Source organism: Citrus sinensis, chromosome 8, assembly GCF_022201045.2.
Source record: "Citrus sinensis cultivar Valencia sweet orange chromosome 8, DVS_A1.0, whole genome shotgun sequence".
NCBI lineage: Eukaryota > Viridiplantae > Streptophyta > Magnoliopsida > Sapindales > Rutaceae > Citrus > Citrus sinensis.
Window position 1 is genome coordinate 23,587,179 of NC_068563.1, and position 13,353 is coordinate 23,600,531.

Below are 13,353 nucleotides of genomic sequence, written 5' to 3' on the forward strand. Positions count from 1 at the left end.
ATAATCTACCGTATGAAGAAATACGACAACTTGTGAATTACCAGTTACATATTTACTTATCCATAAAAATTAAAGTAAGGGTGAAGATTCTAATATTTAACTTCAATGATACCATTATTGTTTGTGGGATTTTTATGCCGACATAGTAGAATTTTTTTATCAATTAATTAAAATAAAATAAATCTATATTTACTTGCAACCTAAAGGTTATCTATTATTTTTTAGTTAATTTATTTTTATCCATTATACTAAATGAATTATAGTAGTTAAAACACTTAAATGTAAGAGTTCATAACAATCCTATTATTAATACTGTAAAAAAACTCATACAACATCATAGAGAAATCCCTGATATAGAGAAGTAATTATGAAATAAATCTCAATTATGAAACAAATCTCAATCACATAATTATCTAGTTGTCATATGTCATTGTGTCCCCTAAATCTTGGAAAAAATTAGTTTAGGAGAGGATCTGAATCCACTCGGTAATGAGTTAAAGAGTTTGAAAAATAAATTCAAGAATACAAATTTGATCAAAACAAAGAGAATTTCTTATTTTATTTCTCATGGTAATGAACTTTTGGAGTTTAAAAAAAAAAAACCGGGTGATATTAATATTCTTGCAATAATTGCTATTATTGAACTTAAAACATACCTAAATTTAGATTCATTGGTGTGTGGAATTGTAAAATGTGAGACCATAATGGTTGATTTGGATGAAAAATTTGGTAACTTACCAAGAAATGCCTAACTTTATCTTCGCCTAATACTCACCAAATTTCTCATCCAAATTAACTATTGCGGTCTCATGTTTTACACTTTTACACGACAATGAGATCAAAATTTAGGTCAGGTTCAGGCTCAACCATAGCATTTATTATAGCAGGAATATTAATATCATCTTTTCTTTCTCTTTTTTTTTTTTTCTTAACTAACTCCAAATTTTTTTTACGGGAAGGAATCAGAAATACCCTTACATTTAGATAAAGAACCTCCCACTCTGGGGTTAATGCAAGAACAAATTGATCTCCACTTGAGACCAATTGAACTCTCTCTTTTAAGATAAAACTTAGTCAATAACATTATTATTATTATTATTAGAAGATAACACCTTAATTTAAACGTATGAAAGTTTCCTTGAAAAAAAAATGTATGAATTTTATATATTTATTGTTGCTGGTTTGCTACTTCACTATACACTAGTATTTGCCCTACCATATAACTATATATCAAACTACATTAATTGGATGAGGGACTTATTTATTATTATTATTATTATTATTATTATGGATTTAGCAGACATTAATCCTTAGCTTTTACTTCAATTAGTCCACATTGGATTTGGACCTTAACTAAAAGTTCGAAAAATAAATTGGAAATACTCTAAACTACACAATTGGCTTAGGATGCCAAGTTAATCAAAGTGTTGGAACATTATCAACGTATCTTTATAATTTAAACGAGAACATGTATAAAAATGTTAAGCACAAAAGAGGGGAACGAAAGAGCTTAAATTCGATATGATTAAAAAAGTGCTTGCATATCTTTACATGGATAAGCAATCCTAAATTTCCCCCCACTAAATTATTATTAACGTTTATTTAAATATATGGGAACCTAATTTTGTTCTCTACTTTAATTTAAAAAGCCACCTACGCAACTCCCACCAATTTTTTTCAAAAAAAATTAAATTAAATTAAGTGTATAAGGTAGATAGTGCTAAACTTCATAACATAGAAAATCATTTATTTATATCTAAGTTATAAAACATATATAAAGTCATCATCTAAAAATTTATATCACAATTAATAGAGTGGTAATAAAGGGGGTTCATTTTATTTCACCTCTTTTTTAATAAATATATAACTTATTAATAATTTTCTAACAGATTACATTTTCATTTTCTTAAAATGAGAATGTTACTAATAGACAAAAAAAAAACACAAATTTTAATACACTAACAAACAAAATTAACACACTTTTTAATATATTAAAATTGTATTTTTTTTTTGTATTTTAATGTGCATCCTCACTTTGTTCATTAGAAAAAGATTCTATAACTTATTTCTAAAATAGTATGGTAGTGACCTAACTACATATTTATTTTAACTCGAATTAAGCTAATCTTTAGTTTAATGAATGTTTACATGTTTACGTGTTTATTGAAATGGATGTTTGAGGTTCATACTAACATAAATAAATAAAAGATTGCCATCAAGCCAATAATTTTTTTTATATTTTTTAAAAAATTCGGTCAATGTGACCGCAGCATCCATGTTTCTTTTTATATGTACTCAATTATTTATTGATAATATAATAAATCATTAGGGTGTTTAGAATCCAATCTGATCCGTTCAATTCATCTGATCTGTAGAAATTCGATCCGTGGATTAGTATATTGATTGAATTGAAAATTTGATAATCCGCAATCGGTGGATTGGATATGGATCTACTTCTGTAAATCTGCGAATCCGCAAAAAATAAAAAGTATTTATTTAATAAAAAATAAAACTTGTAAATATGGCATTAGTACTTGCTAGTAAATAAATAAGTTAAAATATAATTATATTAACGCTATATTATATTTTATCCGATAATAATAAAAAATAATTAAATAAACAAATATAGCTTTCTAAATAGTTAATTTTCATTTACTGATTTAAACGAATGAGTTTTTTTTTTCGTTTTGGTGTGTTATGTTTTGAAACTTTAAATGTATTTTCTAGTTTTATTTAAACAATTAATTTATTTAAATCTTATTTAATTTTAAATTTGATCGGTAGTAAAATTATTTTTATATTAAATTTTTTTATTTAGTTAGTTCATGAATTAGACATAATTAATTTTCAGTCTATAAAACAATCCGCAAAATGGTGAATTGAATATAAATTAAGTCAAATTAGTATTCGATCCGCAGATGTATGGATTGAATTTAAATTAAATTTCACTAATCCATAAATTATATTGGATTAAAAATTTATAATCTATAAATTCATAAATTGAATATGAATTGAGGTTCAATCCGTAAAATTCAATCCGTGAACACCCTATTAACCATGATGTCTGCAATTTTATTACGTTAAAAAAATTAAAAAATAAAAATAAAAATTCCCGACAAATAAAAAAAGAAGAAAAATCTATAAAACCGAAATTAGCGGCGCTTTGCTTCTCGAACAAGCCGCCGTGAGTACCCCCGTAGTCTACTGGGGCCCAAATTTTCCTTCCGACATTTTATTTTACTAATTATGGAATTATTTTCGTCTGATAATTTGCCTAATTTTGAATTTAAAATGCCACGTCACCAACACATGAAAACATCATTGCTCTGTCGGTACTCAAGTAGAGCCACAAATTTCAAGGCCAATACCGTCATTTAATTTATACCCCTAAATTGTTTGTAGATCCATGATTTGGACAAAATATTAGGTAGGAGCATAATTTATAATTGTCTTCGTACAGTCCCTACAGGCTACAGTCAACTTACATTAATAAAATTAAATGATTTAATAACATTAACAAAATTAAATGATTTAACCGCCTTGTCTATGAAATCAACTAATTTGGGTACTTATTCTATTTGTTTTAGACTTGTAAAGGATAACACAATTAAATAATTGATTTCATTAAAAAAATGTTAATGACATTATATAAAATATATAAAATTGAATTTATTAGTGTCGATTATAATATATTATATTAGAGTGTAGATAGTTGATACATTAGAAACCTTTAGTGGACACATTAACTTATAGTTTATATTTAGAATAAGTACCAAATATGGATTAAAAAAATATTAGGCATATGGTTTTGTATGATTTAAATCTATATATAATGAATAAATTACAAATCGTTCATAATACCAGAAATTTAGTAGGAACACGTGGAAAAGAATATAAAACTGCATTTTTATTAATGCTTCTTCCAAAATGCAGGGATCTAAATGTTATGAGCCAAAGCTTAAACCATAAAAGTGAAGCGGAAGACGGAAAGCAAATGAAAGCGAGAGCGAGTGTGACAGTGTTTGTGTGTCGTTGCGAGAGAGAGAGCAGTTATGGATAGACTAAGACTAGTCATCAATTGTATTAAGGGTTCTTGGGATGTTGTCACATGAATTGGATAAAAACCTCTAAAAGCTGAAAATTAATCCCATTGTTCTTGTCTCCATCTCAAACTTCCCAAATATCCCAAATTTTCTTTCTGGGTTTGCTTCTTCTTGAATCATTCATGTGCGTTTTATATTCCTTGTTTGTTTTGAACTTTTCTTGGGAATTTAGTTAATGTTTTTTTTTTCTTTTCGGGGGCTTCTATGGATCATGTAAGATTCTCCGTTGTTCTTGTTTTGTATTTTGTTGTCGGTGTGGCTAACAGTGCCACAGATCCCAATGACTTGAAAATTCTGAATGATTTCAAGAATGGCTTGGAAAATCCTGAGCTTCTGAAGTGGCCAGCCAATGGTGATGATCCCTGTGGTCCTCCTCCATGGCCTCATGTGTTCTGTTCTGGTAACAGAGTCACCCAAATTCAGGTCCAAAATCTTGGTCTCAAAGGCCCTCTTCCTCAAAACTTTAACCAGCTCACAAAGCTCTACAATTTAGGTCTTCAAAGGAACAAATTTAATGGAAAGTTGCCCACTTTCAGTGGCTTGTCAGAATTGGAGTTTGCTTACTTAGATTTCAATGAATTTGATACCATCCCATCGGATTTTTTTGATGGACTTAGTAGTGTACGTGTCTTGGCATTGGATTATAATCCTTTTAACAAGACTTTTGGGTGGTCTATTCCCGATAGTTTGGCAAATTCAGTTCAGTTGACAAATCTATCTTTGATAAATTGTAACTTGGTTGGTCCAGTGCCAGATTTTCTAGGCACATTGCCATCACTTGCTGCACTGAAGCTGTCTTATAATAGGCTGTCTGGTGTGATTCCAGCAAGTTTTGGGCAATCTTTGATGCAGATTTTGTGGTTGAATGATCAAGATGCTGGTGGCATGACTGGTCCTATTGATGTTGTTGCCAAAATGGTTTCTTTAACGCAGCTATGGCTTCATGGGAACCAGTTTACGGGGACTATCCCGGAGGATATTGGAACTTTGTCCTCTTTGAAAGATCTCAATCTCAATAGGAACCAGCTTGTTGGGTTGATTCCTAAAAGCTTGGCCAATATGGAGCTGGATAACTTGGTCTTGAACAATAATCTGCTGATGGGTCCAATACCAAAGTTCAAGGCTGGTAACGTGACTTACGATTCGAATTCATTTTGTCAATCTGAACCTGGTATTGAATGTGCCCCTGATGTTAATGTATTATTGGATTTTCTTGGTGGTGTGAATTATCCTGTAAATCTTGTTTCTCAATGGCCTGGTAATGATCCATGCCAAGGACCATGGTTGGGTTTGAGTTGTACTTCAAATTCTAAGGTTTCTATAATTAATTTGCCTAGACATAATCTCACTGGTACTCTTAGTCCTTCGATTGCAAATTTAGATTCACTGATTGAAATTAGGCTTGGAAAAAATAGTATAAGTGGTACAGTTCCTAATAATTTTACGGAATTGAAGTCTTTGAGACTGTTGGATGTAAGTGACAACAATATTAAGCCTCCACTGCCTGAATTTCATGACACTGTAAAGCTTGTTATTGACGGAAATCCTCTTTTGGTTGGTGGAATTAATCATACTCAGGCACCCACCTCCCCTGGCCCTGTTAGCAGCCCCACCCCTCCTGGTTCACAATCTCCTTCAAACCACACGTCATCAGGCAGGGAACAATCACCATCATCTGGTAACAGTCCACCTTCTCCAATAACACACCCGAACTCTAATCGTTCTTCTATCCATGTACAGCCCCAACGTAAAAGTACCAAAAGATTGAAGCTACTGGTTGTTGTTGGAATATCAGTTGTTGTAACTGTGGTTCTTGTGGTGATTCTTCTCTCTATATATTGCTGTAAGAAGAGGAAAGGCACTTTGGAGGCTCCTGGTTCCATTGTGGTTCACCCAAGAGACCCATCTGATCCTGAAAACATGGTTAAGATTGCTGTTTCAAATGACACCGCAAGAAGTTTATCCAGTCAAACTGTGGCTAGTTCTGGGAGTACTAATAGTGGGGCAACAGAGAACTCTCATGTGATTGAGTCGGGGAATCTGGTCATATCTGTTCAAGTTCTTCGTAAAGTTACTCAAAATTTTGCACAGGAAAATGAGCTTGGCCGAGGTGGCTTTGGAACTGTTTATAAGGGTGAACTGGAAGATGGAACAAAAATTGCAGTCAAGAGAATGGAGGCTGGCGTGACAACCACCAAAGCACTGGATGAATTTCAATCTGAAATAGCTGTTCTTTCTAAGGTCCGGCACAGACATCTGGTCTCTCTTTTGGGTTATTCTATTGAAGGCAATGAGAGGCTTCTGGTATATGAGTACATGCCTCATGGTGCTCTAAGCAGACATCTTTTCCAATGGGAGAAGCTGCAGTTGAAGCCTCTATCTTGGACGAGGAGGCTCAGCATTGCATTGGACGTTGCTAGAGGAATGGAGTATCTTCATTGTCTTGCTCGCCAGACCTTTATACATCGAGATCTCAAATCTTCCAACATTCTTTTGGATGATGACTTTCGGGCAAAAGTTTCAGATTTTGGATTGGTGAAACTTGCTCCAGATGGCGAGAAGTCTGTCGTTACTAGGCTTGCTGGGACATTTGGGTACCTTGCACCGGAATATGCTGGTAAGATCTCTTATTTCAAAACCTCAGTCACAACTATGTGTATCACCACTGGTATTGGTTCTGAGTATTTGAAAATCTCATTAAAATACAGTTATAACTATCAGAAAATAATCTTTTCTGCTTCTGGATCTTGCAAGTTATCCCATGTTTTTCAGTCTAAAATGACATTTAACAATTTGTTGCTTTTCAAGTCGTTTGTAGTTTGTACAGTTTTGACAACTCAGTTTTCACCGATCTCTCATTATTGTGATAATAGTCAAGTTGGCTCTAGGTCATATTTTTATAGTGTGTAATAACAGACAAACTGGCAGGAAAACTTTTTTGTTAATTTTGCTCTGTCAAATGTTAAAGATAGTTCAATAGTTATAAGTTTGTTTCTCATTATGTATCCTGGTGGAGAAGCACTAGAAGATGAACCAGCTAAAATAGTCAAAACATGGCACATTAAATTGATTATTTATATCATCACAGTTGTTTTTATATTTGTTTTATGCATGGTGATCTTGTTATTGCTCTTCCTCTAATAGCTGGGGTATTCTATCTGTCCAGCTAAACTGTCTAAATTTGTGATAAATATGTAGGGATGACAAAATTCTCCATGGGTTTGGGGCCCCTTGGAGCTCCACCCCAAATGGGGTGAATTTTGAATAATTTTCGGGGAATGGGGTGGGGAATGAGAGAAAAATAATCCCTAAATTTTTGATGGGGTGAGGTTTGGTTTTGTACTCCCTACCCCAATCCTCATTATATATGAATATTTTTTCTAATTTTTGTTTTATCTATTACAATACTAGTTAATAAATTTTCTTTTTCTTTTTACTTTATATAAATGGACTATAACTAAAAGAAAACCCTACAATATAATTTTTATTCAACCCTAAAACATTGTTATGCTTTCATTTCTCTTTTAAGATATTGATCTCTTCAAACATTTTTCAATTTTGATATCATATCTAGATATTATTTCAAACATTAGGAAATTTTTTTAAAATAATTTAAATACTTTATAATATGATAAAGATTTTTATTTGAGTCTTTAATTTTTAATTTATTGAAATTATGTATCTATATCTACTATAAAATAAATAAATGGGGAATGGGGTGGGAATGGGGAAATCATTCCCTGGATGGGAATTCCCATCCCCATCCCTCTAAATTTATTGGGGAATGGGGTGAGGAATGGAGGCAAAATTTTTAATGGGGTAGGCCTCTCCACCCCACCCCACCCCATTGCCATCCCTATAAATATGCATCCATTCTTGTTCGAGGTATCCATGAAATGTACTTTGTTTTGTAATTTTATTGTTGGGCCAAAGAGCATTATGGTTGAGATCAAGCAATAAGTGGGGATTCCCCAATTCTTACTTTTAACACCTATGGAATATCAAACATGCATCCATGTAGTTGTTTGAAGAACAACAACATAGTATAGAGACTGATGATTATTAACACAATGCCGTTTTGGTCTTAAATTGCTTGATTATACTTGGAACTTTTCTGGTGTCAATTGTTATGACCATCAAATGTTGAGAATCTTGGTAATAGCCTTCTAATATGACTCCAATATTTTACTTTCCTCAAGTAGTTCTATAATCTCGCAATGATGTGTCTTTATTCCCACTAACTCAGATTCTTTTTGTTTTAGTGATGGGGAAAATCACAACAAAAGCTGATGTCTTCAGCTATGGAGTGGTTTTAATGGAACTTTTGACTGGGTTGGCAGCACTTGATGAGGAGCGCCCAGAAGAAAGTCGTTACTTGGCTGAGTGGTTTTGGCGAATCAAATCAAGCAAAGAGAAATTTAAGGCTGCGATTGATCCAGCTCTTGAAGTAAATGAAGAAACCTTTGAGAGCATCTCCATCGTGGCTGAACTAGCTGGACATTGCACTGCAAGGGAGCCATATCATCGGCCTGATATGGGCCATGTGGTGAATGTGCTATCCCCGCTGGTTGAGAAATGGAGACCAATTACTGATGAATCAGAGTGTTGTTCCGGAATTGATTATAGCCTCCCACTTCCCCAGATGTTGAAGGTTTGGCAGGAAGCAGAAAGCAAAGAGATAAGCTATCCTAATCTCGAGGACAGCAAGGGAAGCATACCAGCTAGGCCAACTGGATTTGCAGAGTCCTTCACTTCTTCTGATGGCCGATGAGTGAAGGTAACTCTAGAGCAGATAATAATGAATCCTGTCAAGATTTCGTTAAATATGCTGCTCGCCTTCTTCGTGCCATTAGATGTTTTCTGGATCAGGAATATCAATATCAAGCATTGCATATAGGTTATTGCATACACTACAATGAATTAAAATCAAGTGTTCATTATAATTCATTTGAGGTTTTGGGATTTGTTTCTTGAACCTTGCAAACAATGATATATTCCTGTAGATAGATAGAGATGTTGATTTCACGTTTTTTTTCATTAGTCGGAACTGCAACGCGTATATCTTTAATATTTCTTTGTCGCTTAATTTACAAAGGATTCATGTCATTTTGAATCATGCTCTGATTGTTCCAAATTCTGCCATTTGAGCAGAACAGATTAATAGTTGATAAATATTCAACTAATGCTATTCGAAAACATGGAGCATGCATACTGTCAAGCTTTTGGTTGTCTTTTGCTGCTCTAAGCATATTTTCCCATTTGCAGAAAAATGAACTGAAGTCTCTTTTTGACTTTTTAGCAACCTACAATACAATTTCAAGGTCCTAACTGCTCACTCAAATTTCAGTTTGCGTACCTTAACTGCAAATTTCTTTTTTAGCGACCATTTTTGGTAAAGAAATCAAGGAAAGGAAAGCCTTGATCTTCTACTCTTCTAGTCCCACCGGGTGTACTCTCTCGTGAATTATTAAGCATATTTTTTTCTTCCTTTTTTTCTTTTTTTGTATTCTTAAGAAGTTTATAATTGAAACTTGTAGATTCCATAATTGTTTATTTTTCCCCCTTTTCTAACCATTTGGTTCTGTTTTTGCTTAAATTAAATCATAAATTTAATTAAATCATATAGATTCCATATTGATGTATGTCTATTAACTTGATTTAGCATGTAAACTTCTTAATCAAACACATATCGCAATTTAATTTCCAATAGAAACACACAACAATTTTAATAAAATTTGATTATTTTAATTAGTAGTAACTAATCTGTGAACCACTCTTTGGGTCGGTGACTAATGTCTTATTGTCTCATCCTCGAACAAAGTGGAGAACTTTCGATTTTGGAGTCATCCTTGAACAAAGAGGAGAGCTTTCGACTTTGGAGTAATTTTCTGAATCGGGACTTTTAAAAAAAAAAATAAAGATAAGGAATGGACAAAATTTAAATTTATTTTTTAACCTCTTACTTAAATTGTCAATCGAGAATTTCAAGATATGTTTCAGCAAATTTTTTTTAAGATAGGCACGTGAAAAATTAAGGATAAATGGATTAAAAAATATATCAAAAATTACACGTAGAAATGGTTGTTTTTATTTGTTAATGAGATGTTAAAAAGCTTGTTTATACAAAGATTTTAGAAAAATAATAAGAACTCTATCATTCAAGAAAAAAATTGAAATAATATCCCCTAGTTATAAACTTTTAAAAATTTTGACTTTAATGTATTTATCACATCACTGAATACGGCAAGAAGCTCTAATACTAAAAATATATATATTGCTGGATTCTTATAGAAACACACCAAAATTCACAAATTAATTAGTATGATCTGATAGATACGTAATTGCATGATGTGCTCGTATAAATATATAACCATTGTAGAACATTAATTAGCCATCTTCTAAGTTCTTCTATGCTTGCTCCTTTGTCATTAATATAGCTAAGAATACACCGTGGTACTTTTGGCTTGTTGTTGTTCAAGATTTACCTAAATATATATATATAGAGAGAGAGAGAGAGAGTCTTTTTTTTACTGCAGGTGGACTCATTTTTTTTCCATGCAGACATGCTTTTAAATCATAAGATTTAATAGAGTCAGATTTTAATAATACTATCAAAACACACGATTTAACAACGTGCCCACATTTAAAAAAAATACAGGCGCTCACACCTAAAAATGATTATATATAAATATATATACACACACACACATCATACATCCTCCATTTCCCAAATTCTTTAAGTTAGTCTTACATAAGGATTTACTTTTACTTATTATTATTAATGTCTCGTGGTTTTTTTCTCAACAAATTACCGTAACTGAGAATATAAGTTAAAGTGAGAGCCACATGTTTGTTAGATGTGCTCAACCTTCTTGTTCTTCGACCGATCGTTGATACAGAAATACAATGCACTCCCAAAAGGGACACAAAGACACAGCTTTTGTATTTCTTGTCATCACATTTGGCCAACCTTTTCCTCTACTTCGTAGATGCATCATTGCCTGACTTGCCCTTATGAACGCATAACAGTCAAAAGCACTAGATTATCTCTATTCTAGTTCTTCTATATATGCTTGTTGTCTTGCCATGAATGCAAATAAGAAAATGGCGTGGCCCCTTTACTACGTTGTTGATTAATATCTTCCTCAAACTAATGCATCCTCGATTCATCTTGATTATTCTTATGTAATATATCTAAAAAGATTTATTTCCCCAAATTCATTTAATTAGTCTGAAATAAGAATTTTTTTTAATTAACATAATTCAAAATATAAGTTTAAGGTGAGTATCATATATGTATACTATAAGTGCTCAACCTCTTTCTCTAACTCTTAGAATGATCCTCGATCAAAACAAAATGAACCCCCCAAAAGCTAATAAAGATACAATTTTTGTATTTATTGTCATCACATTTGGCTAGCCTCTTCCTCTAGCTCTTAGAACAATCCTTAATCCTAAAACACAACGAATCCCCAAAATGAGAGCAAAGACAGTCCTTGATCCTAAAACACATTAAACCCCTGAAAGGAAACAAAAACAAACATTGTGCATTAATTCCATATTCACTTGAAAGAATAATAGCGTAGAACTTCTTTGTTGTAAGATCAAACATAAAAGTTGCACAAACTTAAAGGTCCAACATCCTCAAATATATCTTAGAGATCATATGCAGTAATTTCTAAATTTATATAAGAAATATAATTCCCAAATATCATAGAAATGCATATCTTAAACACATCTACAATTTTCTAACAACTTTGTTACTTGAGTGATAAAAATCAAGAAAAAGCTTTGCCATTCGCTCTTCAATCTCAAATGGCTATGAAAATGGGGAGCTAGCTCTCGTTTCTTTTATCCATTAATAGTTATGGTTTTCTTGCTAGTGGGCTTAGTTGGGCTCAATTGGGCTTGACATAAAAGCAATTTGCAAATTAGGCCCAATAATGATCCTAAACCCAAACTCAAGTAAGTCCAAACACTAATATGATATTAACATGCATACTGATATTATTGGTTGTATTAATAATAATAATAATAATAATAATAATTATTATTATTATTATTATTATTATTAATTAAAGACCAATTAAGAAAATAATCAATAATCATAATAATACAATCAAAATAATATTTATAATTACTCATTGATTTTCGACTAAAACACTCATTCAACAACACTACATGTATATTACTCATAACGTAACTGCCCACTTCATCTTTCAGTTTTGTCAATTGCATCAAGTAATTCCATTACATGAAGATTTTCATTACACTATATTTTTTTATTGGAGATCTCCAACTCCATTAAGGTCTCTTGACATAGATACAAAGCTAGATATTTTAAGATGAATGATGCTAGGGAAAGAGGGAAGATGAATAATAAGTTAAAGTGTAATTCTCGTAATAATATATTTAGGTTCAAAGCTCGCAAGGATATCCAATCAAGTAAAACATTTTCCATGATATTGGAGAAGAAGGTAAAGCCAGAATTCTTAGTTCTTCTGAATTCTTGAGTCATCAGATAAAAACTTAAAAATTATCCTTTTTTTTTTATCTTCCTAAATGTATAGCGATAAAAACAAGGTCTTCCTAAGTTATATTTTATTTAATTAACAATGAGATAAAATTCACCCACACCACCTAATCTCACTACTCAGTTACTCATTTTTACATTCTTTTTTTCCAATTGTAAGGTATAATAAATGTAACTTGAAAAAACCTGTAAAAACATGATACTTGGCATTAAGTTTTATTACTCCTTTCACCAGTAAAATGACTACTAATGAGCCATGATTCACATTAGCCTCTATTATATAAATAACATATTCTCCAATATTTGGAGCTCTCTATCTTGAATCAACACTCTCATCTCTATATTATTAATTATCTTATGTCTTTTATCTTGGATAACGTAAAAATCTCATATAATCTATATTTATATAGTAGATTGAAGATTGAAGATGAATTATTCTTTTAGAATGATGCGTAAAATCTCGTGAGTTGTTTATATTTATACATGATTTTGTTAGATTTTGTTTCCAAGTCATATTTCGCAAATAAGCTCTCTTGAGCCTCCCTAAACTCACCTTAACTACCCTTGATTTTCTTTTGATGATCTTTTTTTAGTTTTACCGTACTTACCTAGGCTACCCTTTAGTCATCCTGAGCTCTATCGCATGCTCTCTAAACTCTCATAACACTCATCTCCAACTCCCTCAAACCACCAAGAACCTCAATTATGCTTAGCCCC

The 13,353-nt window shown here is 32.0% G+C and overlaps 1 protein-coding gene across 1 annotated transcript; it reads left to right on the top strand.

Annotated features, from left to right (window-relative positions):
* Positions 1–3,985: 3,985 nt before the first annotated feature.
* Positions 3,986–9,299, top strand: LOC102609770 (receptor-like kinase TMK3). The gene is made up of 2 exons (XM_006481476.4): positions 3,986–6,720; positions 8,366–9,299. The coding sequence occupies exons 1-2, from the start codon at positions 4,308–4,310 to the stop codon at positions 8,872–8,874; spliced, it is 2,922 nt and encodes a 973-aa protein (XP_006481539.1). The 5' UTR covers positions 3,986–4,307; the 3' UTR covers positions 8,875–9,299.
* Positions 9,300–13,353: the final 4,054 nt, after the last annotated feature.